Genomic DNA, 27995 nt, shown 5'->3' with positions numbered 1-27995 from the left:
CGTATCGAAAGTTCGATTCCAACCGCAGTGATGGGCTTGGAGTCTAGCTTATAAGAGAGGACAAACCTCTTATTGTCAACCTGAGTTTTCAATAAAGAGTTAGACCCAAACTTGTGATGCTAGACTTGGGCCTCCATCCCGTGTGATGGGTATTCATCAAAGCATCAGAGCACTCAACAAGACTAGGGCTTTAAACTGTTCCCATTCCACCCATGTTGTAGGTAGTGTTGCTTTAGTCACAGTGTTTGCAGTTGGATGCATCACTCAACAAGACTAGGGCTTTAAACCGTTCCCATTCCATCCATGTTGTAGTTGGTGTTGCTTTAGTCACAGTGTTTGCAATTGGATGTCTGAGTCTGCTATGCTAAAAACTACAGTAGATCCCGCCATAGCCCTTTTAGGGGTCGGATTTAAAAACAAATCATAAATGTATATTATTTGGTCTAACAATCCAAGTATGTTTTCTTTTGTTGGGAACAAAATCAAAAGTAGACTTCTCTATATGAAACTGTGGAACTAGCTTTTGGAAATATGTGGTGAGCATGGATGCAAATGAAAACACACATGGATGTCGACTAATTGAAGCAGGTAATGACAACTCAGTTGGATCCAAACCGGCTTAAACAAACACTCACTCTTCAATAGTCTTCTCAGTTTTCAGTTTTGGTTGGTCAAAGTTATAATACAATTACAACCCTGATACAATAATATCAACTTGCCAATAACTTATTCTCAAAGATTGAAGGGGATTTAGAAAACAAGGCATGTTGCTTCCTTAATGGAGATGCCTTTGCTAGAGCTCAATATTCAGCTGTCTATCTCCTTCTCTACATGTATAGATTATGTGCATCCGAGTTTAGTGCTTTGTGTATCTCTCAAGGACTTCAAAGTAGTCGGGGAACGTTTTCCGAGTGCAACCAGGATCCTTAATGGTAACTGGAACATCCCCACAGGCAGCAAGAGAGAATGCCATCGCCATTCTGTGATCATCGTAGGTGTCAATTTCCGTCACATTCAGTTTCTCAGGGGGCGTGATCACACAGTAATCCGGTCCTTCTTCAACTTTTGCTCCCAGCTGAGACAATAAGGTCAAATACAGCATAAGAAAGTGAAGAAAGTGATTCAAATACATAATTTTAAATAGGTAAAAATGGAACAAGAGACCAAGAGACTAACCTTTCTAAGTTCTGTGCAAATTGCAATCATTCGCTCCGTTTCTTTCACTCTCCAACTCGCCACTGCAAATAGCAGAAGAAATAAAGTATTAAAGTTAGATCACAAGCTGTACTGTATTTTTTCCAGTGAGCAGGGAAATAGGAATATCAAAACCCATTCCTCAGACTCGAGTATTTTAATGGAAAGATCTATCCTTTTCTATTTAAGCATCAATTTCACAGGATGAAGATTCCCATTAACATAGAGATCTATATGTGGTTATTGTAGAAAGACAATGCAGAACACCCTCCAGTTCATCATCTATGCAAGTGCGACTGGCACCTAAGAAGTGTAGTGACCGCGAGAGAAGTTCCACAATCGTCAAAACAACTGGGATTTTTTCATACAGAAAGATTAAACCACAATTGTGCTTTGAACCAAGGGAAGCAACAAGCCACAGTCCTATAAGTAAGGATTAAGGACCCCCACAAATTGTTATTACTAGTTGAGTGTTTTCCATGCCCTGCAACATCTGTGGCTACAGGTGACAAGCGTGCACTTCAGTTTCCTTACCCATTTTATGCGATGACTAACAGATGTTTCAAATTTTACGAATGTAGAAGGACAAATCATACCGTCTCTTATGGAAGTAGGACCATCAGCAAAAAGTGCAACTACAGCAAGAGTCATAGCAACATCCGGCATTTTGTTCATATTGACATCAACTGCACGCAAGTGCTTTTTTCCTGAAGAATCTCGTGATGGACCAGTGACTGTGACGCTGTTTTCTGTCCAGGTAACTTTAGCACCCATTTTCTCAAGAACTTCAGCAAATTTTACATCACCCTGATCCCCATAGAGAAACAATAAAAAGGAACGTAAGTTGATTGAACATAAATTTAGTATCAAGGGAAACCATTGCATCTTAATATACCAAAAATGCATGTTATTATTCTATTATTCTGGGGAGAATTTAGCGTATTGGTAAAAAAGTCACAATATATAGGGATATATAAAATCTATGTGGCAATATACTATTGCAAGTGAGAAGAATACCTGTAAACTGCTTGTTCCACAACCTTCCACGGTAACAGTCCCACCAGTGACTGCTGCCCCAGCCAGAAAGTAACTGGCACTTGACGCATCACCTTCAACATAAGCACTTCCAGAAGACCTGATTAAAAATAATTGTATCACTTCCAGAATAACAATAATTCACAAATTGGAGGATCTATGCATCAGAAACACCTACCTGTACTTTTGACCACCCCGGATTAAGAAACGATCCCAGCTACCACTGTGCTCTACATAGACTCCAAAGCGTTCCATTAACTTCAAAGTCATCTCAACATAGGGGATAGAAATTAGTTTATCAATAATCTCAATTTCCACATCTCCAAGAGCCAAAGGAGCTGCCATGAGCAAAGCAGTCAAATACTGACTACTAATAGCGCCAGAGAGCTTCACCTGTAAATTAGACACAAGAAACATTATTTAATTATGATTCACAAACGATCTTTAGCTGCTTACTGCTTAATTCAATTATTTGTGTTCGTGGGGAAATCCAAAATAGGGGATAGAAAGTTAGTCATAAAGTTAGTTTTTATTGATAATCAATGGCAACAATTAAAGAGGGGAAGGGCAGATCACAATATTCAAATACCAAAAATAAGCAAAGCTAAAGACACAACCTTATTAATTGCGTTCACCCATGGTTATAAACAAAGGTTACAGCCAACAGTTATCATATGAATTGCAATTCTGGATACCAACAAAAAGATGTCCTAACTTGAGGCCACAGGAAGAAAATCCACCCAGTTATCCATATAGGAAACAGAAAATGATTAAATTCAAATATAACGCAAACAACACCTTTCCTCCTGGAAGGCCTCCTTTTCCATTTACAAGAACAGGGGGACAGTTTGTAGAAGAACAACTAACATCTGCTCCAAGCTGCTTAAGACCAGCAACCAAATCCCCGATTGGTCTTTCTCTCATTCGGGGAACACCATCAAGTATGTAGCTGAATTACAATGGATAAAAAAGTGTCATTTTGAAGGGAAAAGGTTAGCAGTCCAATGGACTCAGAAGGTACCAGAGTTAGAAAGCCAACAAATCTCTCCACCCCCATAAACAAAATAAAAAGAAGCAAAAGGAGATTGAATAAATAATGGAAAATACAAGGACAGAGAACACAAGGAAGGAGCAAGCTACATACCTTGCTTTTCCACCAGCAGCTGTAACAGCAGCTGTTAATGGACGCATTGCCGTCCCTGCATTTCCAAGGAAAAGTTCAACATCATTTGTGAATTCTTTACCGACAGGAAACTGACCGCCACATCCTCCCACAATGGCTCGTTTTGTGGTCATATCCTCCTCCACCTTTAACCCCAGCGTTCTCAGTGCTCCAAACATATAGTGAACATCCTCACTATTCAATATGTTATTGACAACAGTTTCTTCCTGCTCCACAGATGATAACAACAATTACCATACATCAAGCAGCTAATCAAGTAGAAGTGGAACAACAGAGTCAAAGCAAAAGTACAAAGTACAAGTAAGAATGCATTCTTAAAATAAAGTATAATTAAATCCTTATATGCTAAAGTGAATAGCAGTGTGCACACTTAGCAAGCACAAACAGGTCCACAATTAGTTAGTCAAAATTGAAAGTTTATTTCAGTTACAGGGCACACCCAACCTTGAATACCAATAGTATTCATTCACTCGGAAATTACCAGAGAACTTTGAGAGGTAAGTAACCACTACTGCAAAAGCAACCACTATAGTCTATACATATAAACTTATATGGGAAAAGGAAAGAGTGAGCGGTAAATGCTTTTCCTATGGTCTTATGTATTTTGTCAAGGATGAAGGACCTTTTATAAATTTGGCTTAAATAATGTCGCTAGGTATCTTCTCCACACGAGACATATAATTAGCTTAGCTTAGACTTAACAATAAGCATTTTTTGTAATCTTTAAGTTGGTGACCACATCAGCATTTTGTCATCTAATGAAAATTCAAAATAGCACTTTCCCAGTATGGCTTCCAAACCTAACATTTTTTGCACCACGTTTTGGAAAAACACACCAAAAGTACATGTACAATCACAACTGTAGATAAAGTTTGCAAGTTGAAAAGAAAGATGCAGAGTATTCTCAACTAACATGGAGCATAGTGGAAGCAGACATTCTACCACATATTACCTAAATAATGTTTCTAATTCTGTACTATTATTACAGCATTTCTGATGAGAGAGTGGATACACTTGATGCTACATATGTTACAACAAACAAAAGACATACATTAACTTCTTTTAATTTTCATTTCATGGTGGAGTTCATCAAACGAGAACTCTTTTCAAGGATGCAAATTTCGACCGTATTCTTCATGGCCAATATTCTATATTGATTTTGGACCCTTGAATATTTGTTTTACCTATTTCACATAGCTAATCCCTCTTTAAAGGAGCTAAAAAATTCTATTTTTCATTCTAAAGTTCACAAAAGAAAAGTCGAATTCTTGCTGTATATTCCAAAGAATCAATGTCTTACAGGGTGCACAAATACTTAATCTAATAGAATAAGAAATGAGATTATTAGATTTAAAGGATTTAAGGTAGGAGTAGGCTGCGGGAAAACAGTTTTAATATTGTATGGGCATGTACAATGTAGAGATAAATGTGCGGCACTTACAAGAATCGTGAGAATTTGTATAGGGGAGATTAGGAAGTGAAGATGAAGACCTAAAAAGACAGTAAGAAATGATATGGATTCAATAGAAGTTGATGAAAGTATGATCCAATATAGAAATTATACGAATACAAGAAGTGGATTCCCGTTAATTTTCTCATAGACTCATATAGCCAACCCTAAACTTTTGGGATAAAGGCTCAGATGATGATGATGAAGCTGTAAACCCAAACCTCATACTTGATTCCTTCATAATCAAATTTCTACCTCAATTCTGTCAGAAACCAGAGCAAAGATACAATGCAGCCCTTACAACTATCTACACCTTAGTTATTGGCACAGCCCTTCAGAATCGCATCATGCCAAACTCTTCAAGTATGGTCCACCAAAGAAAATAATTCAAAAGACTAGGAAAAAATCTGGCAATTCCAAGTCTTCTTTGACAAAACTTTCTCAGCAACCAAACAAATCTAAAACTCCATACCAATCACATTTCAAGCACCAGAACATGTTAGCAACACCATACAGAGACATTCATAATCATATATACACAAATTTAGAAAAATACCTCAGAAAGGGCAGCGAGAAGGAGAACCCGATTAGATAGCGATTTGGAGCCGGGCAAAGTGACTGTGCCGGATATTTCTTTGATTGGTTGTAACACAATTTCCGGTGCCTTCTCTGCTGTGGCAACCGAAGCTGAGACTCTAAGAGGAACAGCCCTGACAGCATTAACCGCACAATTACCCGACGCTTTATTGTGCTTCAAACCCCGAGAGCTTGAAAACCCTTTGAAGGGCGATCTCAATGAAACTGAAGCAGCCAATTTGGGCTTGTGGGCGTTCGAGAGATTAGGAAAAAGTAGAGAACTTTGACCTCCATTGCAAATTTTGCTCACTTGGGCCATGTCTTCTGCTCTTTCCCTCACACACACAAAATTTGGCTCCTCCCACCTCTGTCTCTCTCTCTCAAATGAGTGTCTTCAAAGGAAAAAGGGGTGATTGGGTAGACTTAGTGGGGGCTTCACCAACCAACTCTGCTCCTAGTCGAAAAACTAATGAAGATCCAAGAGCGCCTAAGGAAAAACAAATATATTTATGTAAATATAATGGTAAGAGACCAATGAGGAGAGATTGATGAAAGAAACATGTGTTCAGTTCGGTATTTTGTACATTTCGGACGCTCATAGCTCATAAGGGGGTCTCAGTCTCACCTACCACGTCTTTTGAAGAGTAAACAAATTGAGTCTTCCCATATCAGCCTAATTATGGATGTATGTATTTCGAGTTTTTTTTTTTAATTTTGCATTTCCACACACTGTTTTTTCTTCCGATTTTGATGGTCAATTTCAATAAGATGCAATTATTTTATTGGTTTTTCTGGGTAGAAGTGGGACCTCTGAGTTAGGTAGGTATGTAACTTTAATCACCAACACTTGCACAAACGGTTGGTGGAGTAGGCATTCATGTAAATAAAGTGGTTTGGTGCTCATTACAAAAAATATTTTAAAAAAATAAGGGGAGAGGTTTGGTTTGGTAGTCCTACTCCTTCCCTTCTTCACTCTCCTGGTACCACGATCTGAATTCAAATGTAACCAACTTTGATACAAGACTAATCAAAACTCCAACCACCGTGCACACAAGATCCTTAAATGTATCATGCCAAAAGCATCCTAGTTATGTGTGGCGTTTATGCATTGAGTGTGATTTTCAATGAATTCTTATTATAATGTCACCACACCTCCAATAAATGAGTCACATAACTGTTATGATATAGTGAAACTGGTTTTCTAAAAATTGAATATGTGACCTATAGATTGCAGAGCTGCAATTCAATTGAGCCCCATGTTAGTCTGTCACCTATTCATTTTGCCTCTAATGTTTTTTTTTCTCCCCTTCAAATAAATACACTTTCATATCTTATTTTTTCAGATATTCCCAAGGACGGTTTCATATTCTAATGAATATTAAACAGCATTCTTAATGAACCTAACCTCAAGTTTATAAATGCATAAAATTTGTAAGCATTTCCAAGGGTAAAAAATAAAGAAAAAACAAGGTAGTTGATATGAATTAATTACTCTTATAAATTTGTTTGATCTCATTGAAAAAAAAAAGAAGAAGCTTTTCAACACCTGTAGTTCAATCGAGTTACCAAAAAAGAGGGATTTGGTGGGATGTATTCGATTCTGGAAGCTGGAGGAGTTTGGTGAAATGAATGCATGAGGAGAATTATCTTTTTCTTCAACAAAAACTGTATCCACCAGAGGACGCAGAATATGCTGGACATTTATGTCGAATATGCTAAAACCTAAAACAACTGCTAATACAAACTTCTTTTCTAAGAATGGGTCCCAATACCAATTCCCAACTAAACAGTCAATTCCTAAATCTAAATCTAAGTTGCAACTTTTGGTGGGTATATGACAATATGGATAGGTTTGCTTTAGAACAGATGCCTCAACAACCACAAACTAGCATCTCTCTCTCCATTCACACCCACAAGTGGGTCCCAGCTCAAGCAGCTAGGTAATCAGCCTTTACAGACAAACTGGGTCCTACTCATTACAGAAGATTGCCATACATTTCTTGAGTGGCTTGCAAATATCATCCAATTCCTATCCTCTCCTATTGATGGGCGACAAATGCCCTTTCCAGCTACCAAATACTCCTTATTTGTGCTTCCAAAGCAATCACCAAATCCATACTGCCTTGGAGCAAGAATGGAAGAACAAACAAATGTGTAACAAACCACTCAGACAATACCCGGCTACATTAACTGAAATGGCTGAAGGTACCTAACACAAAAATCTAGCCATCCAGGTATATGTCATCAAACTAACGACAAGTAATCCAAGACCCCCCTTTTATTCACATAAAATAGGATGAAGACAGGCAGAATCTCGAACTCATTAACTAACAAACAGAACATTACAAAACTTAAGACATGGTCAGTTACAAATTCTAAGCATTTTCATAAACCCTCCTCTCCTTCCAATTGATCCATGATGCTTCTTTACTAAGCAATTTTTTATGCAACATAAATTTCAATCTCCCTTCTTATTTCAAATAAAAGAGGCCACCTCACTTACGACAACAGCCTGTTAACCAGATGATATCATCTAGAAAAATTCTTTAGCAGCTGCTATAACAGCCTCAGCAGTGATACCAAACTCCTTGTATATTTTACCTGCAGGTGCGCTAGCCCCAAATGTGTCGATTCCGATAGCCTTTCCCTTGCTCCCAACAATTTTCGCCCACCCAAATGTTGATGCAGCTTCAATGCTAACCCTAGCTGTTACAGCAGCCGGTAAAACACTTTCCTTGTATGCATCTGATTGCTCATCAAAAAGCTCCCAAGAAACAAAGGACACAACTCTTACAGCCTTCCCTTCCTTTCTTAGTTCCTCAGCAGCTTTGGCTGCAATTTCCAATTCAGAACCAGTTCCCATCAAAATAACGTCTGGCTTGTTACCTGAAGAATTGTCAGAGATAGTGTAACCTCCCTTTTCAACTCCCTCAATTGAAGTTCCAGGAAGCTGGGGCAGCTTTTGTCGAGACAGGGCAAGGATAGAGGGTCTCTTCCTGTTGAGGATAGCAACCTTGTATGCACCAGCAGTCTCATTTCCATCAGCAGGGCGTAGCATCAAAATGTTTGGCATTGCCCGGAAGCTTGCCAAGTGTTCAATTGGTTGATGAGTTGGTCCATCTTCTCCCAGACCAATTGAATCATGGGTCATAACATATATAACCCCAGCTTCACATAAAGCAGAAATTCTGATAGCAGCTCTCATATAGTCAGTGAATACAAAGAATGTAGCACAGTATGGAATCAGGCCAGGGCTGTGAAGGGCAATGCCATTGCAGATAGCTCCCATCCCATGCTCCCTAACACCAAATCTAACATTGCGTTCTTCTGGTGTGTCCTTTTGGAAGTCCCCAAACATTTTCAGCAAGGTCATGTTGGAAGAAGCAAGGTCTGCACTGCCACCGAGGAAACCAGGAAGAACTTTTGCAAGAGCATTAAGATTTTGCTGAGATAGGTTTCTGGTTGCATCAGCTGGGCTCTCAGGAGTGTATGTCTGGAAAAAGTGCAAGAAAAAGAGCTTAGATGCAGTAATATTCTGGTGATACTTGCTAGATCAATTCCTCCAAAAATTGTCAAGGAATCATAATGACAAAATTAGTTTATGTTGTTCGACTGTTCTTTTGGAAGAAATGTGAACTTATAAAGGAATCAGATCAATCAAACTCGACTATCAAAATGCTTGCCACAAGAACAAATTCACATTCATAATCAAATAGCCCAGCTGTACAATATAAGTACATCACAAAAAATCAACCTGAAGGTAAGACAAAGAGCAAATGTAAGTATTTGAACTTAACTCACCGGAAGGGCCTTCTCCCAACCAGCAGGTAGTTCACCCGTAATGATAGACTTCAACTCTGCAGCTTCATCCTGGTACTTCTTCTCATACTCTGCGAATTTGGCATTCCAGGCAGCTTCAAGAGCAGCACCCTCAGGAGCATGACGACTCCAATGCCTGCCCAAATTCCGTACAAGTTAAGAGTTTAAATTGAAGAGCAACTCAGAAAATAAAAATTTCCAGAAAATGTTATTGAATAACAAATCAAACACACTAAACATAATAATCAGGTGAAAACGTCATAAATCACTTACGTTTTAACTTCCTCAGGCACGTGGAAAGGCTCATACGGCCATCCAAGGTTCTGCCTTGTTGCATCCACCTCCTTAGCACCTAGTGCACTCCCATGAACACTGTATGAGTTTGCCTTGTTTGGAGATCCAAAACCTATAGTTGTTGTCACCTATGCAAAAGAGAAACCAAAAAGGCACAAATTAATTTCAGAGATAAGATTAAGGCATATGTGATGCTTAAGAATGTCATACTAAAGTTCAACAGAGTCCCTTTAAGCTTCGGTGTACATACATGATACATCTCATATATGTTAAAAAGGTAAACAACTCGCATGCACAAGGCTCCCATGGTAGGCGGGGTCGGGGACATACAGGATATACGCAGCCTTACCCTACATAATATGTGGAGAGATTGTTTCCAAGAATTGAACTTGTAACCTCTAGGTTACACCCCCTGCAACTCTACTACTGAGCTACATGTTCGTCGGTATACATTAGATACATGTACTCTTACAAAAAGTTTGCAGTCAAGTTGCTTGAAAAAGTAGCAACATTTCAGCCACATAAGATTAGTGCAGAGATTTAAGCAGGCATCATTACTGCCAGAAATAACTTTCAAAAAGCTACACTTTCAAAAAACATCTAACCTTGATCAAAGTTGGCTTGTCCTTGACAGCCTTTGCTTCCTTGATGGCAGCACGAATTTCATCATAGCCAGTGTTCCCATTTTTCACCCAAATAACATGCCAACCAAGACCCTCAAAACGTGTGTCAACACTCTCAGTGAATGCAATCTCAGTGTCACCATCTATGGAGATGTGGTTGTCATCATAAAAAGCTATCAGCTTCCCAAGACCCCAGTGTGCAGCAAGGGAACAAGCTTCATTCGAAATGCCTTCCATTTGACAACCATCTCCCAATATACAATATCTACCCACAAAGACAGGAAAACAATTAATATAAAGCTACTCAATTTATATACCTACAAATTCACATGGAGCGATGAGATCCAGGCAATGTCGTACGTGTAGTGATCAATAATCTCATTGTCTGCCTTGTTAAACCGAGCAGCTAGGTGCTTCTCAGCAAGCGCCAAACCGACAGCATTAGCAATACCCTGCCCAAGGGGACCTAAGCAGAAAAAGTCAGATATTATTTGCAAAGCTACATCAAAACAAAAAGCCATTTTGTACATGCACACAACACATATACATGTATATAATTTTGGCCAGAATCTAACCGGTGGTAACTTCCACACCAGGTGTCTCAAAGTTCTCTGGGTGTCCAGGGGTTTTGCTGCCCCACTGACGGAAGCTCTTCAAGTCCTCTTCCTATTCATGGACACAAAAAAAAAAAAAAATTCAGTGAGAAATAACATAGAACAACTTCTGATGCTAAGATAAATGGTCGATAGACAACTTAGTTCCATTTCCAACAATACCCAAGCATATAATATTCCTACATCAGAAGTTACACCAAGAAAGTACAGACAACGAATCACATGATCTAAAAGAAACTAAAGCTTAGTAAGATAGGACAAAACAAAGGAGCTCGTATTGGCAAACAAACTTTAGGCTTTAGCGCATCTGGGTAAACTGCGTGACTCCAACTTCTGAACTTGCTAATCAATATAAACAAAAAGAACTCGACAACACATTCATAAATCCAAAACCTGAAAAAAGATTCAATAGTATAATAGATCCGACTGAAGAAGACCAAATTAGGAACAATTTACCAAACATGAGGACCTACCTTCACGCTATCGTAACCAGCGAGGTGAAGCAGAGCATACTGCAACATACACCCGTGACCGGCGGACAAAACGAAGCGGTCACGGTTGAACCAGTAGGGGTTCTTGGGGTTGTACCGCATGATTTCATCGTACAAAATATGACCCATCGGGGCACATCCCATGGGCAATCCCGGATGACCCGAATTCGCCTTCTCGACGGCATCAATGGCCAAGAATCTGATAGTGTTAATGGATTTCTCCACCAAAGAAGTCTCGGCAGTAGCATCGAGGGTCTCTACTGCAGCTGCTCGGACAGTGCTATGGCGACTAGCAATTCGTCGGCGTGAGATGGCGGCCCGTGGGGTTTGAGAATTGGTTGACTTAAGGCCAGAAAATGCAGGAAAAGAGAGGTTGGAGGGAGAGAGACGGTGGTCGGGGGTTTGGTGGTGAGAAATAGCTCTAGCTAGAAGGGCCTGAGAAATTGTAAGAGAAGAAGTAGAGGCCATTGTTAATGCTCAGCTAGAGAGAGAGATAGTAGAGAGAGACAGAGAGAGGCACTCCTGTGGAAGATATGTGATTTGGAGGTTTTATCAATCTTTTTAGAGAGAGAGAGAGAGCCAACAACTCCTGATCTTCTCGTCTACACAAAGGGACAGGTAGAGTACTACATTGAGAAGAGCTGACCGTTAGATTCATTGACGAGCCATCCTGACCCTTCACTATGGGTAGGAATTTGGAAAATCCTCTACCTTTCAATATTCTTTTCTTCTAATTAATTTTTTTCCTCCCGACAAAAAAAAAATTAAATTTTCCCTATTTTTCCAAGTAATACTTCACATTTTTAGAAAAAAATTTCCCTATACCTTTTTTTTCCCCCCTTTTCTGGGATGGGAAAAAATTATTTTCCCACATAGTCAATGTCTGACCAGCTTTTCTTTTGAAAAGCCAATTTACAAAAAAAATTGTAAATTTCACCAAGTATGTGAATATCTTTTGAATGCAACTTCGGTTTCTCCGAACAACAGAAATTATTTTGTCTTATTGTATGGCAAAGGCTTTGTGCATGAATGAAGATATGAGTTGTATTTTGTAGGACTGTTCAAATTAACCATTCGGACTAAATAAATCGATCGACCAAATTGATTGGTTGGTTATTGTCAAACATATATTAATGAGGTCCGGCAGAAAAACCGATCAAATCATTAATAACCAATCGATTGGTCGATTATTTTCATGTCAAAAAATTTACCCAAATCGATCATGAACACCCCTAGTATTTTGTAATAGAAATGTAGAATTCTCTTGTTCATTATTAACTTAGTACACTTTGCACATTATTCTTATACTAATCTCAAATTTCACCTATTCTAGTGGTTTTGGCCTTGAAAAGAAGTTGCAAAACCCATGTCAGTTGGTTGTTGGCAAGTTCAAATTGGAATTAGTTGAGTGGTTTGAGTGCCAATAAAGAACGATTCAGCATTGACCTTCTTTGCTTTCTTTTATGTTTGAAATTTGTGAAAAAAAACAAAGAAAGAAAGAAATAGAATAAAGGTTGGTTACGAAAGGAAGGTGTGGTCATTCAAACTTGATTAGCTAATTAATCACATAATTCAAACATTATTAGTCATAAATCAAAGTCCACATCTACATGCTATCTTCACAACTACATATTATTTGAAGGGAAGCCGTAAGACTGTTGAATTATCAGGAGAATACCATTGCAGCCACGCATTGAAATTTAGCCGAGATGTCACTATTTGCATAGAAATTACATTAGTGGCAATGCTGCCAATGCACATAGGTATGTATGCAGTATGCCCATGAACAAAATCACTTACAAAAGAATCCAAGGCCTTTTTTTATTATACTGAAACCAACTATTTGCTCTCTAATTGACTATTGAAAAGGAAGGGATGTTGGGCGAGGTGATGGCTCTCTTTCAAGATATCCATTTCGCTAATATTCCAACTGCACCAGGTTCTCCCTTTGTTCTCAGCATAAAAACTCTGACGACACCTGGTTGATATTGCCTTCACTCTTCCCTTGCTTTTCGTTATTCATTTTTTTTTCTCTCTTTTATCCATTTCTTTTTGGTTGTAGGGTACCTGGAGCTAATCAAAACGGAATTATTCCATGGATGATTGTCCCATAGCATACAAGCCATGATTTTTATGTGAAATCGTGGGGGAAAAAAAGCAAATAGATTCTTTGCAAAACTAATGTAATCTTTTAACACAAGCAGTTGACCAAACATTTGAACACCTCTGCAAATATCAAATGAAGTTACAACACAAATGACTATTCTCGACAACATCAAAGCTCAAGAAAATCTCGACATGAAAGCATAGTAACAATCCACCAACATAAATATTCCACAAACAAACCTCAAGTTTAACTACAAATACAACCATGCTAGTTACAAAAATAGCTGGTGATAGAAGAAGAAATAGTCTCTTCTTTGGGCAAGTGCCGACTTGCATGCTTCTTTCTATTCTCTCTCCATTGATTTTTTGTTTGCATAAATGATGTTGTGCGGGTCTGTGTTTGTTGGTTGCATAGCTTGTTGAATGGTTGATCTTGTGAAGCTTTTACTTTGGGTTCTATTTTGGATTTTTTATTTTTTATGAATTAATTTGTTTTGTAAGTTACATTATTGCACGTTCAATTCTCTCTTTTTGGATTTATAATTAGTTAGTTTAGGTTAAATGCTGGGTGGAAGTTTCAAATTAAATAATTCTCTATGCAAAAGCCCTTTTCTCCATTGGAAAGCTTCAGATTCAAAGAAAAGTTGCCGTTATTCTCTTCAGTATGATGCAATGACATGCAGAGCACAAGAACAAGTACCAACACCACACGCCATTTCCCTTACCCTTGCTCTTATTCCTTTCTTTCCTCTTCTTCTGGTTTGTTTAAATCTAGCAGAGATCCTACTGTTACTGCCATATCCCTCTTTCCATGGAGGGTAAGATAAAAACTATTTCCATCTCTTCTTTGCACTTTTTTTTCTGATTCATTCTTTTTTTGTTTGTACAGTAGCAAGAACTAACAAAAACTCTATTATTATGTAGAGAACTGTCTTTCAGCATACATGATACATGTCATGTTCTTGTCTGAAATTATAAAAATGAAGCAAATATTATTTTATTTGGTTTTGTGGATAATAGATCTTACTGCATTAGGCACTTGTATAGGTGCGGAGATATGGGGATTCGTCAATCTTTTTGGTGTTGTTGGATATTGTTTATATAATTAACTATTATATTATATGTTCATATAATAATTCAAAAAATATATTTATACATTACACATACATTGACCAAAATAGCACAATCAACCTAATTTTAGGTGTAAACATAACTCGTCCCATAGATTTCATTCTTACTGAAGATTTTGTAAGTACGGTAAAATGATTTGAATTTTTTCCATAATTTATTTAGAGGGTAAGTTTTCCGCAATGTTTTAAATATCGATATCGAAATTATACTGATCAAGTGATTGATTGGTCAGTATAACTGATTCAATGAACTAGCGGCACAAATATATTGCAAATGATAGGAGTAAAAAAAAAATCATATTACTTTGGTTATTACGGCATAGGATTTCTTAACTCGCATCACTTTTAACATTTTTTTAACCCATACAACAAACACCCTATATCGAAATATTAAAAAAAAAATTACACACATGATTCTTATAAATCAAGCATTATGTTACCATAAAACCCATTATTAAAAAATCAACTTTAGAAGAGACTTTGGGTATTAATCAAAAATTTATTTTTTATTTATCTCTAAAGTAAACAAATTAGTTTGTTTTTTAAAAAATGTGTAAAACCGGTCGGTTCAATCAATTTTGACTGATACTGTCCGAAACAGCACAACCTGATATTTTAGGTCGATTCGTGCAAAGATGTCAAGAGATATTGATGTTCTTGTTATTTTAGTCAACAATACAATACTATTGCAACTACAAATAAATAATTCCTTCAAAATGATCCAATCAAACTTTCAAGAGGGGTGAACCCTATTCTCTGAGAGCTCTAACAGAGGGACAAAACTTTCTGGTAACAGGAAAAGGTTTGGGAAGCGTGGAAAGGCCACAAGTAATATCCTCATTTGGATATCTTTGCAGTCAGTTCTCTTACCAGTTTAGCAGCAACCATGGCAGTCATCCCATCAACAGTGTCACGTTGTGGGTTGAACTCGACCACATCTGCAGCAACAACATCAGCCTTGAGGTTGTGGATGATGTTGAGGACATCGCGGAATGAGAGACCTCCCGGTTCAATGTGAGATACCCCAGGAGCAAATGCAGGATCAAGACAGTCCACATCTAATGAAATATAAACTCCCTTTACGCCTTCCCCAAGTTTCTGTCAAAGAAATGCAAGAGAATTATGACTTGCCACCTTTCAAATTCATATTCATATTAGTAGATAAATGATAAATAACATTCCACAAGCATCATGTAAGATCTTTGAAAAGACAAAGTAATAGACAGCTTCTGACATACCCTATAAAATGTTCCACTACCTAATAAAGCCAAGCTACATCATCTGAAGAAAAAATGATACACGAACAAATAAATACGAGAAAGAGAGAGGCAAACCAAATTCTCCAAAAGGTCACGATCTCTTGAAAATGTTCGCATTTCAAATTGCTCTACTCCAAACTTTTTGCCTTGTTCACGGCCTTCTCTTGTAATTGATCTGATGCCCACCTAAAAAGTCAGCAAGCAAAGTCATAAATCACAATATAGGGAAAGAGTACCCCCTCTGTGCAGGCCATAGTATTACTTGTCTATGTGAAAACTGTTAATCTCAGAATAGGCAAGTGGAGAAACAGAAAATAAATAACATCAAGGCATCGTGGCAATTTCACATATACATAGTAAAATTTTATGCAATAGCTCCAACAGTATAAATGTAATTATGTAAATACACCATAAGAAAGAAACTAACAGTTCAATCTTTCGTGTAGATTAGAAATACCTGCAAAAGTCGACGAACATGACCGCCCTCCATTATTCGGGCAAAGGAAGATGCATGTGAATATTTATTTCCTTCAAATTCATGATAGATATCAGGGTGGGCATCTAGATGAAGAACATCTATAGGTCCCCCAAGCTTCTCAGAGACAGCCCTTACAACAGGAAAGGATATTGAGTGATCTCCACCTAAAACCAGTGGCCGTAATGGGTCCTGAAAAGGCATGATTTCATTCAAGTTGAAATGTATTGAAACCAAAAAGTTCGCAGTGCGATGCACATGCATATATCCTAAGCTGTAATTAATTTTTTTCAAAAATCTTATCCATATTCTGAGTAAACATGTAAAAATACAACTAACTTTTCTAGGAAACACTTTAATTGGTTAAAGCAAGAATGCATTAATAAACCACCAATGCATGAACAGTGAAAATTCACCTCTTACTGCAAATTAAAGAAGTCACGGCTCTTAAAGCTGACCAGTATCCCTGAACTGAGGTTCCCATAATTTTGTAGATCAATTAGTGGAGGATTAAGTTATATACCAATTTAGTAACAGCTAATAAAATTACATTTCACCTCTATTGTATTTGAAAGACTTGAAACTCTAAATACAGTATATTTTTGCAAGTAAGGCATATCATTCTGACTTCTGAGGTACTCTTGGTGGTCCAAAGACTGGATAGTTCAACAGAGTGCCGGTAATATGGTGGACTCATAAATCGTCTGTTTACATCGAGCCTATGTTCCACATTGGCAAGTAGGCACTTTGCTGCTTTATGGTCAGCCAACTTGCCCTTTTTTCTCAACTAGAATATACTGGCAAGTCTACTTAGATAAATCAAAGGCTCGGATGATGATAATGATGATGAAGCAAATGACAGAATTTTCATCACATGCAAACCAGGTGTGAAGTTCACCATCACTCTGACTGAAAAAAAAAAACTAATGGTACAAAGATGAGAAAATAAACAATGAGCCATGCTCTTCAGCAAACTTTGCACAAAATTTAACTGTTCCACACAATCATCTCACCTAGACAAAAACTCATTGAAAAGGGACAATTTGCTATTTAAAATTGAAAAAAGAGAGGTAGGGGCGGTGGGGTTCCTAAATCACCCAGCTGAGTTTTTCCCTGTGTTTAGGGAGCTTGATCCACCATATGCAATATAGGAAACAGGGTAGGGGCTGGTAAACCATTGCTAGTAGCTTTATGAAAATGTTATCTAATATGATCAGACTTCAATATTAATATTCATAATTGAAGCACAAACATAATAACTCACCTGTTCCATCACTAGCTTGACAGACTCACTTATGACATTCATCAGTCTGTCATCATCGACACCACAATCTCGAATTTCTTGGACAGGGACATCTCCAACATCTGTTAGCACTCGTGGGTCATTTAATTCTTTCCCTGCATAAGCCAGAAACAATGCAATAATGCTATATTCTCAACTACGATCACAAGCCAAGCATACAAACTTCCTACAAATAGTTGAAACTACTAAACAGAAACTGAGACTTAATTTGTTTTCTTTTTTTTCCTCATACTATTTTGAGAGTTTTCGAGCTCGATTCAGAGTTAATTTTAGAATATTAAACTGCAACAACTAAGGTTTTGCAAATTCCAGTAGCCTTTCCTGCTAGCTAATGCTATCGAAGAGACAAATCACATTAACTACACAAATCTCATCTTTCTATAAACATAACCGGTTGTAGGTACTTGGTAGAAGATAATGCCGTATTGCACAGGGATGCATGTGCCATGCTCACATAAAAGGTATTCAGTAAATCAAAGGGAAAATAAAATTTTCCTTTACAAACACGTATCCGAATCCAAATCCAAATACATTTCTATATTCTTTAAAAGTATTCATTATAACATGGAGTCTAATTTTGGCCAAATGAGATATTTAAATCCAAATCTTCTACAGATAAAGTTAAAAAAGAAAAGATTTTCTATTCTTATTCCGAATTCAAATTTTATACCTTCTTCAGTTGTTGAATTTGTGCTACCACACCAGATAGCTTCCCTAATACGTGGAGGAGCAAATGCTGGCCCCTGAAGGAACGAGGAGTTATGCCCCAGAGGAACTCCAAGAAGGGAGGTCGACGCTGAAGCACCTCCTAAGGCACGGACAAGCTCTCCCTATGCCATTACCAATATAGGGGAAAAAAATCAAATAACATTCCTTTCTGTTTGGCTGATGCTTAAGAAAAATTCAATAACCAACATACAGATAGATCCACTCACATAAACTTTTAACACTATTGTGACTAAAATGGATTGCGGAATTCTAGGAAAATATACCTTGAGCTTTGCCCTCTCACGAATAAGTGTAAGAGAAGCATCAATAACACGATTTTGCCCCTTCTCTATGAATTCAGCAGGGACATTTGCAAGCTTTAGCTTCTGCATGTGATGAAATCCTCGCTTTCCAATAACAGACATGTCTGCAACGAAAAATAGTCACAAAATGTATAAGGACAATAAATCAATTGAACTAGAAACAACTCGATGAACCCATATTCCATCCACGAGGACGGCAAACAAACAACCCAATAACTGATAACACAATGAACTCTAAACCCCAAAATTTCTCTCAAGAGAAACATTCAGAGACTCAGAGTGACAGAGCCAGAGGAATCCGTGCAAGCAATTACTCAATAGCATGGAATTCGCATATGTTCTTTACTAATAAATCTCCCAACAATCAAGATAGTAGAGAACCTGAAATTGCTTCCGATAAAGGACAAAAAAACGATGATTGATTATTTCTTTCCTCTTTAAGCAAAATTCATCTCATCTGTTTCTGCAACCACATCGAGGAAGTAATTGCAACCAAAAACGTACAATTACAATGAACCTTTGATAACCAAATAGATCCAAATCAACAAAAAAATCTCTTGGGTTCAGTGTGGTTAACTCGAAAACGAGACGAATTAAAGAAAATTATGATTAGAGTCGCAGAAGTCTGTACCTGGATTCACAGAGGCAGAATACACAAATTACTGAGAGTTGAAAGAAAAGAAAATTGAGTTACAGTATCGACTCGTTCGATTAATCGAGAGACGGAGGTTATAGCCTTACATACAAAAAGAAGGAACCATGCACTTATTCTCTGTTAAATAATTAAAAATTGATTACTTATCTTATCTTACAACATAATTATCCAAAGTGAAGGGTACTTTTGTCCATGCACATTTAAAAGCATATGCCCAATCGATAATCCAATTAGGGGTGACAAAATTATGTTCGTTGAGGATAACTGAATTTGTCTAACTCGGAATAAATCAAGATTGTACATAAGTTATATCTCCGAAACTTAGGTCCAAATACAAAAATTTTATCTTATATAAAATCGATTCCGAGATCAATACAACGATTTATTTGTCTAAACCTTAATTTAGATTAGATTATTGTCTGATGATTAATTAATTATGTTCAAAATTTAATCTGAATTAAAATCTAGATATATAAATATTTTATAAATAAGTGATGTTGCTCCCTAAATCAAATTTTTGCCACGTCTAAATGCACTACCTTGAAATGGGTGATATGGTGAGTCACACATGCCAATTACAACTAACAAATCCCGAAGTGGGAGAGAGGCAAATCCAGGTACGCAATTCAATGTGCTTTCGTGACGTATGAAAGCAGACTACGATACGCGGCTAGGCGCAGCACGCTACGAACAGGCTTTACTAACGGGCCAGGCCCATAAAATGGCATAAAGCACTAACGAGACGGAACCAGGCCCATTTGGCCATAGTTGTGGCAGAACTATATCCCACATCGTTCAGTTAGTCTTTAACTAGGCTGTTCATATACCGCAGCAAAGGAGGAGGCTACTGTCCCTTCGGGGACATCCGATAAAATTGGAACGATACAGAGAAGATTAGCATGGCCCCTGCGCAAGGATGACACGCACAAATCGAGAAATGGTCCAAATTTTTTTGTGACTATTTTTTTGATCAACCGATCTGAATCTTCCTCTGGTATGATTTTTCGATTTTTTCATTGCTGAATATGATATATTTTACATCTGATGACTGAGGTGTTTTTGGTCTCATGGGTTTAAGGGCTCATGTATTTTGCAATAGTTGGGGTTAAATTGAACTCCTTATCTGGTTGATGGATTATCAGCTTTCTATTTTTGTGGATACTCTGCATCTTTTTCGGAATTTTATGGCTAAATTCCTTTAAGGGTTGATGGGCATTGCTTTTCTGGTTTCCTTTTTTTTTATGTGATTTTAAGATTATTTCTGTAAGCAGATTTTTATGATGCTGTATTGTCTGTCCCCCATCTCTGTAACTCTGGAATTTCTTGTTCAACTTTTGGGTAGTTAAAAGTTTACATCTTGTCCCGATTGTTTTTCCAATTGTTCATAAGGAGGCACACTTTGTTTACTTCTGTTTACTTAAGACCTCAGTTGAAGTCCATGGAAGTGGAGTACTTGATATTTATCCCTTTTTAGTTACTCAGCTGGATCTATTTACTGTTTTTAGTTGGTTGTTTAAAAGCTTAAGATTGCTTAACCGATTGACCTTTTGCGGTATGAAAAGCTTATCCCTTGGTTGCATTTTTTGGCAATGGAAACTGGAAGTAAATAACCAAATTGTAGCGCCGCCTATGTAATTTCTCTGTGTGCAAAATTCAGCGATCTAAAGCTCTTTTTTGGAGTCAAATACCCAGATTGAAGTTATCGCGAAATACTAATTCTCTAATAAATTGGCTGCAATTGCCTATGTATTTTCTCTGTGCGCTCGCTTTTTTGATGTCAACCTGATCTTTCCAAGAATCAGTGTGACTGTTTTTGAGGTGAAGAATTCATGGCTTAGGACTTAGGAGCTCCATCCAGAACAGAGTGATATTGGAAGGTTTCGGGGAAGAATGTGAAATAAAATTTTCAGGTTAAGTTTTGATAGAAGAGTCTAAGCCATGCGTAGAATTCAATATACGTATGGGTATTTGAAAACTTGTCCAGGATGGGTTCAATCTTTTTATGTGTATAGTTGAATATCTAGATTGGGTGGAATGTGCTGTTGAAAATTTTATCTGGGTTTCAGTACTGTCATTCAATAGTGTGAAGATTTGTTGATATTGTTGAAATTTATTTAAATTGGGTATCAACACTGATTCTGACTTCTGAGTACAGTGGAATTCACAGGTAATTGTTGACAGAGATGGTTTTCTTGTGCTGGTTTCGGCCATCTCCTCAAGAACAGAAGGCTTGCATTGAAAAGTACCATGATCTCTCCCTTCAACCATTCCTTTATATGCTATATGCTTTTTACTTATGGTTGCACATATTGCTGTTACCAGGTCTGGGTCCTTCAACTATGGCCCTGTGCATAGAGGAGCTAGTGCTAAATCAGTGTCTAGCCTAAAAGAAGACCAGGAGTTCTCAAAAGAGGGATTCCTAATCAATCATTCTCGAGTTTTGGTTGGTTCAGGTCATGAAACTTTCGAGAAAGGCAAGGCGGCTCTTCAAATGTGGAGGTCAGTCTGATTCCTTTTTTAACAGATAGTATGAAACCCTTATCTGATTTGGAAAGTCAATAGTTTTGTTTATACTTGGTGCTTTAGGCATTTTGGATTGAATTGGGCATTTGTTCATCCCAAGACTCCTATTCGAGGTGGAGAGAAGTTTTGTGTTTGTGTGAAGGAGTTTCTGCCATGGGTCTTGATGCCTCTTCAGGTTGTCTATGTGAATGATAGCAGAAATGCTAAAAAAGGTTTCGCGTCATTCGGGTTTGGAAGCGGCACCCTCCATGGCCACCTACTGGTTGGTATTTCCTTCGATTTCTACTGATCCCTTTGCAAGTTTTTGAATTGGATGTGTTTGGATAACTTTTTCCTGTATCTGGTGGGGTAGATCATTGTTGATATTGGAAGGTGGTTTATATGTGAAGTCAGTTTCCTTTTATTTGTTTTCTCTATGATGGGGAATCTGCGATGAGCATTCGTATTTGAAGTTCACTATAGTTGTTTTGCCCAGTTTCCTATATCATTTTTTGTGCTGCTTATTCATTTTGATTCAAAAGAGTTTCGGGGTTTTCTTGCTTAATGGTGAGTATGTCATATGCTTATGTAACACCAAGAGTCAGCATTCCTTGTGATCGTTTTGACCTCTCTCATTGATTCATTTGAGCACGATCAACATGGGGACGATTTCTTCGAGTTCTTTTTACTAAATTCTACCCACTCAATCAGTTCTTTCCCCCTAAAATATTTCTCCCTTTGGCCTATAATTGATTCGTCCAAACACGATGAACATGTGATTTGATTTGCTTGAACATGGCTTGATGATTAACAATTATGAGTAATCTGGCCTCCTGATGGTTGTTGTCATCTAGATTATTATTTTAACTGAATTGAAGTCTCTCTATCAATTCTTTGGTGTCTCTAATTGATTAGTCTTAGCAGGAAACATCGTAGATTTTTTGTGGATCTGGCAATTGATTTTATTCATTATCGAACACTATTCTGTCACACTGCTCCACACTTCCACATTTTCTTTTTTTCAACTATAACCAATCAAACAGGCTATCTCCGGTGAGGATTTGGTTAATAGCTCTTGGAATTGATCTACTTTGGATTTGCTCTTTGATGTAAAGTGTCCAAACTCTCATTTTGCTGTCATGCAAACGTTATTAAGTAGTTGAATGAACAATTATTCATGTTACCTAGTGGTTTTTCTGTGAAACCAGGCTGGGGAAGAACGTTTTACAATCGAGATTGACGATAAAAGTCAAGTGTGGTATGAAATTCTTTCCTTCTCAAAGCCTGCTCACTTTCTTTCCTTCATCGGATATCCATATGTGCAACTCAGACAGAAGTACTTTGCTCATCAATCTAGTACTGCAGTTAGAAAGCATGTGACTACTCTGTAACTTGTATTGTATGTAAGACAACAAAATTTAGTGTCACAAAATGTTAGTTGTTGTTAAGTATTTTGTTCGTAATTTGATTCTCAGAACTTCCTTTATTTTTAATGATTTCAACCTTAACAACCTTGAGAGGATCATCCTGTGAATTCCTTAACTTTATCTTCTTCTTGTGCCCATAGCGTTGGGTTTTTTTTGTAACGTGGAATCCACCCAGTTGTGCATTGGACAATTGATTGGTAAATCCCGAGTCATATAAAAGACTTCACAACCCCCAGTGTGAGAGATAACACAAAGTGACCTTCGCACGTTAGGTTGTTCAAGGGTTTATCTCGCAAATTGAAATAATAGAAACACCCATGTGACTGAAAGACCTCCCGCTTGCACTAACAAGGCGCTAGTGAGCCACTGTGTGTAGTTAAAAATATATTTGAAATCAAGATTGTGCTTCTTAATAGTGCAAAAGTTGTATGACCATACCCAACTTGTTCTCCAGTTAATGTTTTGCTCTTGAAATGTAAGTTCTTCCTGCATATCCAGGACCCACTGTCGATGCATGATCAATGGATATATTTTTGATTTGCCATTATTCAGAGACAAGGATAGCTGCAGCTTGGCGATTGACAGATTTTAACAGGCTCACATTAAAATTAAATTAAGTAATTAAATAAGAAAATCAAGTAATCTCGATATGGAAATAAGAATATTTGCCAAAAACAGATGAAACCCAAAACAGAGTATGCCTGATCTACACCCCCCTCACAGGCGAGATCAGTGTTGCTTGACAACTCCTAACATACACACTCTTATTCAAATTATATAATTAAGAAACATAGTTTCCAATTTATTTCCTCAATTCCATTTATAGTTTTAATCAATCATAGATTCGCCAATATTTCCAATTAATGTACGAATCATATATAAGGAAACCTTTAAAAAAAGTTTCCTTAAACTAATTTGAAGGCCGCAATCATCAATTCCAATATACAGATTCCCTGGATCTTGTCATTTAAAATTCTCTATGGTTTTCCCATATATATTGCAAGACAAAGCACACTTTTCTTACACAAAATTCATTCTTCTGGCAACAACAACAACAATGGATGTCGCAAAGAAGAACCAAACGAAGAAAACAACAAAGGGTCGCCAGAAGATTGAGATCAACCCCATACAAGGTTCGAACAGGCGACAAGTGACATTCTCAAAACGTCGAACTGGTCTCATCAAGAAGGCTAGCGAGCTATGCATACTATGTGGTGCACAAGTTGGGATCATCACATTCTCTCCAACTGGTAAAAAAGCTTACTGCTTTGGCCACCCGGATGTGGACACTGTCCTCGCGCAATATCTTGAAGAAGGAGAAGAAGAGATCAAGGAAAACTATGAAGACGACGAACCAGAAGCAGCAACGAAAGTTTCGTACAAGGAGTATAAGTTGGCTGAGAAAGTGCTGGAGGAGGAGAAGAAGCGAGCGGCACAGGTTAAGGAGATGCAGATGGTCAATAACAATGGAAGGTTTTGGTGGGATAGTGTGGATATGGAGAAACTTGGGATGGAGGAGCTTGAGAAGTATATAGAGGCCATGAAAGACTTGAAGAAGAATGTGGGGCTTAGGGCTGATTACTTGCTCAATCAAAGCATGGGTATCGTTGGAAGCCAATACCTTAATCTAGATTCTAATCAATCTCTATAAATTTATGTTTTTTCACCTGTTAATTGTGATAATTTCAGTAATATAAGAATAAGGACCTATATATGTCGGTCTGATTTTAGTGTACTGCAAAGTTCAATCGAAATATTAGTCTGTGTGGGAAGAACCTCCCATGACCCATGTAAGGCAATAACGCCGAAATTTGCATGTGTTGCTTCCGTGGTTGCAGTGAATTCCTGACCTGCATGTAGTCTATGTTGCATAATGCACTGGTATAAAAAGGCAACAAGTAACAGGAATTTCAAAGGGCCAGTTACAAGAATGTGGGGAATGTATCAATTTCAAAATTGAAGAGATTACTTAAGTCCATAATATTGTTATCCACTTCATACTTGAATGAATCCAAGAAAAGACCCAAGGAAAGCCCAGCCTTCCAGTAATTAAACAGAGTGATTAGGCTCCTAATCTTGTTGAGTAATCGAAGAGATCCCCTATACATCAGAGCCCCAATCCCCTCTACAACAACCACAGCCAAGGCAGCAGATAAAATGTCCCAATCGCCTGTCTGCCCAATAACAGTGGCAAACGCGGTGGCACAGTAGAAACCTACCAAGAAGAAGAGTAGTTTCAGAGGAAGATTTTTCCTTAGCTCTTGAAGGTTAGCATCCAGCTTAGCCTGAACAGACTGAATTGCCCTGATCAATCTGGTGCTGCTGTTGGCGCTATTTGCAGATGAAGGATCCAATTCACTGCCATCTATGTTGCTCCTTATTGACCAGGCTACCCTCCTGGGACATTCATACAGGGGAAAAAAAAACACTATTACGCACAGCTAATGGCATAACTTCAATAAGAGCGGCTATCCATAATTACAACATGAAAATCTACATATTCTAGAGCTCTAATTTGCTCCCTTTTCCTTCTTATAGACATCTTTTCAATTACTTCTGCCCCATGACATGATCACCTGCATGCACATAAAAGCTTGGCGGGACTATAGAAGTTGGAAACTAATTTGAAAAAGTGGCGAACATGTATGATGCCAACTGCCAAATCATACTAACAGCTATTCCTTGATTGTTTCCATTAATTGGGAGATTCAACTCTCCTCGTAGCCCTTCTCACTATATAGAACACACTATGGTTAATTTGGGGCTATAGCAACTTTGGAAGCCTCCAGCAGCAAAATCCGGAAAGGAAAATTATCTTAACATTCCAACAAAGAGAGGTGAGATGAAATTTAAATTTACAGCACTGGGAAGCTCCAGCTTGCAGTGGAGTGATAAAAGTTATCCACCATTAAGCATCTGACAGGGCACATTTAAATGAAAAAGAACATCCACAGGACAAATATGTGTGACATTGTTAACATAGTTAAAGCGGTAAAGCCTCCATTTTTGCAAAAATAGAAATCACAGGGACAAAAGAAAAATTACAATAACCAAAAGGATTACTTTTGTCTTTAGCCCTAATTTATATTCTTTGCATTTTAAGCGCCATTAGCATAAAGAGAAGTATTCCAAATCATCATACAAATAACTCACCCTACAAGTGGTTTTACAGAGCAGACTAACCTAGCGTCCCCTTTCTATCCTGTAATCGTAATTGTAGAATGTAGAGGAAAGGAGAAACTAAAGAAAATGAGCACCACCAAGAACTCATGTGATCATTGACCATTTCGATAAGCGAGGTAGAAGTCATGTCAGGCAAGCGATGGGAAGTTGTTATCTTGTAAATAATTTCTAGCAAGAACACAATCATGAACATGTTGGTGAGGACCAGTTGTTGGAATAAATTGATTGAATACAGCATGCTCTATAAACTTAAGCATTTAGAGCAGCAGGATATTCATCATTAGTAGTCAAACAAATGCATAATTTTTTATGAAGTATAATTCACTTCACCATTAACTAAGAATGACCTGAAACTGGAAGTTTCTGACATTTATCTCTGGATGCTAGTCATTAAAAACGTATTTAGAGAGATATAGACCCAAATGAAGCTGTTAATATTGTAAGGCATGTCTTAATCACCATTACCATTTAGGCTTGGACAGAATTCCCGACATGAATATTTTGCCAGAAATAAAATTTTCATAGCCATTCCTGTGCACCAAATAGAATTAACATAGCAATTCCCAATACATAAGCGCCTACCTATCGGTGTGCCTACCATTCCTCATCCTCCCACAGCATATCAACCACAACCAAATAAAAATCCGCATAGAAACTAGGGTTTAGTAAAGATTGGAACTTTACCTGAAATTGTGGACCAAGTGCAGCTGGTTTACACGAACAAAGCAGCAACCAGAGTAGAAGTTCCGACCAACGGCATGATCACTTCCGTTAGCTGAACGGACACAAACTGGCCGCAGTAGCGACGGCCTAACGTACGTTTTCACTGTAGTGGCCGTTGCCACACCAGGGCCCAAGCGAACCTCCATAAGACACATAGCTCATTGGTGGGTCACAAATGGAAATTGATTGAAAATTATTTACACCTTATTTTTTATTAACTATATCTCATTATTAACCCTTTAAAAATATATTAGAATGGAGTGTATTTAATAAATAATAAAAAATGAAGTATAAATAATATTCATCATATAAATTATTGAGATCCATCTTCATGAGAATAGTGGACCATCTATCCCTCTAAATAAATCTATGAAGGTCATAATAGTCTTTTCATATGTGAATATTTAAAATATATTTTTTTAGATCCGACGGTATTTAATGGAGATGAACATAATGATATAACTAAATGGGGTGGACCTAAGAAAATCCAGTCACAAATCAATTAAAATTCTAGAAAGATTAAATATTCATTAAAATGTTAAATTTAAAATATACTTTCATTAATTCATTTTGAGTAATCGTTTACATAATTTTTTTTTGTCCGATTAAATTGTTAATAGAATTACCATTTATATCAACATATCTGAGATTGTCAAATGTTTGATCTATTCAATTTTTTTTTTCTCTTCTTGTTCTTATTGGATATCTTGTTCGTACACACTATCGCATTAATATTTTTCGTTACATGGATTGAAAACTTATGATTCGTCACAAAAAAAATATCAAAGTAGTGATCATAAACAATTATTGTAAATGGTATGGAAATACCATGATAGGCTAAATATCAATTATGTCATAAAATTCTTCAAAATAAGTTTATGACTCATTTAGAATTTTTGGCATGGTAATTGCATCAACTCTA

At 37.5% G+C, this 27995-nt stretch overlaps 6 protein-coding genes and 1 non-coding gene across 11 annotated transcripts; 3 read left to right on the top strand and 4 right to left on the bottom strand.

Annotated features, from left to right (window-relative positions):
- Window positions 1-571: 571 nt before the first annotated feature.
- LOC119982911 (3-phosphoshikimate 1-carboxyvinyltransferase 2-like) lies at window positions 572-6037 on the bottom strand. Its single transcript, XM_038826513.1, has 9 exons — window positions 6023-6037; window positions 5419-5925; window positions 3374-3618; window positions 3028-3178; window positions 2408-2622; window positions 2212-2329; window positions 1791-2001; window positions 1177-1238; window positions 572-1075 (listed from the first exon to the last, which is right to left on the bottom strand). The coding sequence occupies exons 2-9, from the start codon at window positions 5755-5757 to the stop codon at window positions 857-859; spliced, it is 1560 nt and encodes a 519-aa protein (XP_038682441.1). The 5' UTR covers window positions 5758-5925; window positions 6023-6037; the 3' UTR covers window positions 572-856.
- Window positions 6038-7698: 1661 nt separating this feature from the next.
- LOC119982454 (transketolase, chloroplastic) lies at window positions 7699-11858 on the bottom strand. Its single transcript, XM_038825834.1, has 7 exons — window positions 11262-11858; window positions 10750-10840; window positions 10535-10640; window positions 10157-10439; window positions 9531-9679; window positions 9240-9393; window positions 7699-8931 (listed from the first exon to the last, which is right to left on the bottom strand). Exons 1-7 carry the CDS (start codon window positions 11745-11747, stop codon window positions 7972-7974), a joined length of 2229 nt encoding a protein of 742 aa, XP_038681762.1. The 5' UTR covers window positions 11748-11858; the 3' UTR covers window positions 7699-7971.
- A 3319-nt stretch (window positions 11859-15177) lies between these two features.
- On the bottom strand, window positions 15178-19303 carry LOC119982046 (arginase 1, mitochondrial). Of its 3 annotated transcripts, XM_038825214.1 has the most exons (8): window positions 19215-19271; window positions 18965-19046; window positions 18545-18687; window positions 18223-18382; window positions 17514-17647; window positions 16232-16441; window positions 15850-15960; window positions 15178-15613 (listed from the first exon to the last, which is right to left on the bottom strand). In XM_038825214.1, the coding sequence occupies exons 3-8, from the start codon at window positions 18683-18685 to the stop codon at window positions 15353-15355; spliced, it is 1017 nt and encodes a 338-aa protein (XP_038681142.1). In that variant the 5' UTR covers window positions 18686-18687; window positions 18965-19046; window positions 19215-19271; the 3' UTR covers window positions 15178-15352. The 3 variants fall into 3 exon arrangements, with proteins under 3 accessions (XP_038681142.1, XP_038681144.1, XP_038681143.1); XM_038825216.1 differs by lacking the exon at window positions 18965-19046 and having other exon boundaries at window positions 19215-19303; XM_038825215.1 differs by lacking the exon at window positions 19215-19271 and having other exon boundaries at window positions 18965-19151.
- Window positions 19304-20042: 739 nt separating this feature from the next.
- LOC119982048 (UPF0548 protein At2g17695) lies at window positions 20043-23251 on the top strand. 3 transcript variants are annotated; one of them, XM_038825219.1, is made up of 5 exons: window positions 20043-20232; window positions 21406-21480; window positions 21561-21737; window positions 21825-22023; window positions 22949-23251. In XM_038825219.1, exons 2-5 carry the CDS (start codon window positions 21422-21424, stop codon window positions 23129-23131), a joined length of 618 nt encoding a protein of 205 aa, XP_038681147.1. In that variant the 5' UTR covers window positions 20043-20232; window positions 21406-21421; the 3' UTR covers window positions 23132-23251. The 3 variants fall into 3 exon arrangements, with proteins under 3 accessions (XP_038681147.1, XP_038681145.1, XP_038681146.1); XM_038825217.1 differs by having other exon boundaries at window positions 20046-20232; window positions 21394-21480; XM_038825218.1 differs by lacking the exon at window positions 20043-20232 and adding an exon at window positions 20288-21148 and having other exon boundaries at window positions 21394-21480.
- Window positions 20088-20190, top strand: LOC119983209. The gene has a single exon (XR_005464565.1). It is a non-coding gene; the product is annotated as a U6 spliceosomal RNA (small nuclear RNA).
- Window positions 23252-24224: 973 nt separating the features above from the next.
- On the top strand, window positions 24225-24818 carry LOC119981815 (agamous-like MADS-box protein AGL61). The gene has a single exon (XM_038824959.1). It carries the CDS (start codon window positions 24225-24227, stop codon window positions 24816-24818), a length of 594 nt encoding a protein of 197 aa, XP_038680887.1.
- Window positions 24819-25089: 271 nt separating this feature from the next.
- LOC119983080 (ycf20-like protein) lies at window positions 25090-27234 on the bottom strand. Its single transcript, XM_038826738.1, has 2 exons — window positions 27035-27234; window positions 25090-25564 (listed from the first exon to the last, which is right to left on the bottom strand). The coding sequence occupies exons 1-2, from the start codon at window positions 27226-27228 to the stop codon at window positions 25090-25092; spliced, it is 669 nt and encodes a 222-aa protein (XP_038682666.1). The 5' UTR covers window positions 27229-27234.
- Between the last annotated feature and the right edge of the window lie 761 nt (window positions 27235-27995).

Source organism: Tripterygium wilfordii, chromosome 17 (assembly GCF_013401445.1).
Source record: "Tripterygium wilfordii isolate XIE 37 chromosome 17, ASM1340144v1, whole genome shotgun sequence".
NCBI lineage: Eukaryota > Viridiplantae > Streptophyta > Magnoliopsida > Celastrales > Celastraceae > Tripterygium > Tripterygium wilfordii.
The sequence above is the reverse complement of the archived record's forward strand: the minus strand, read 5'-3'. Positions and strand labels throughout refer to the sequence as shown.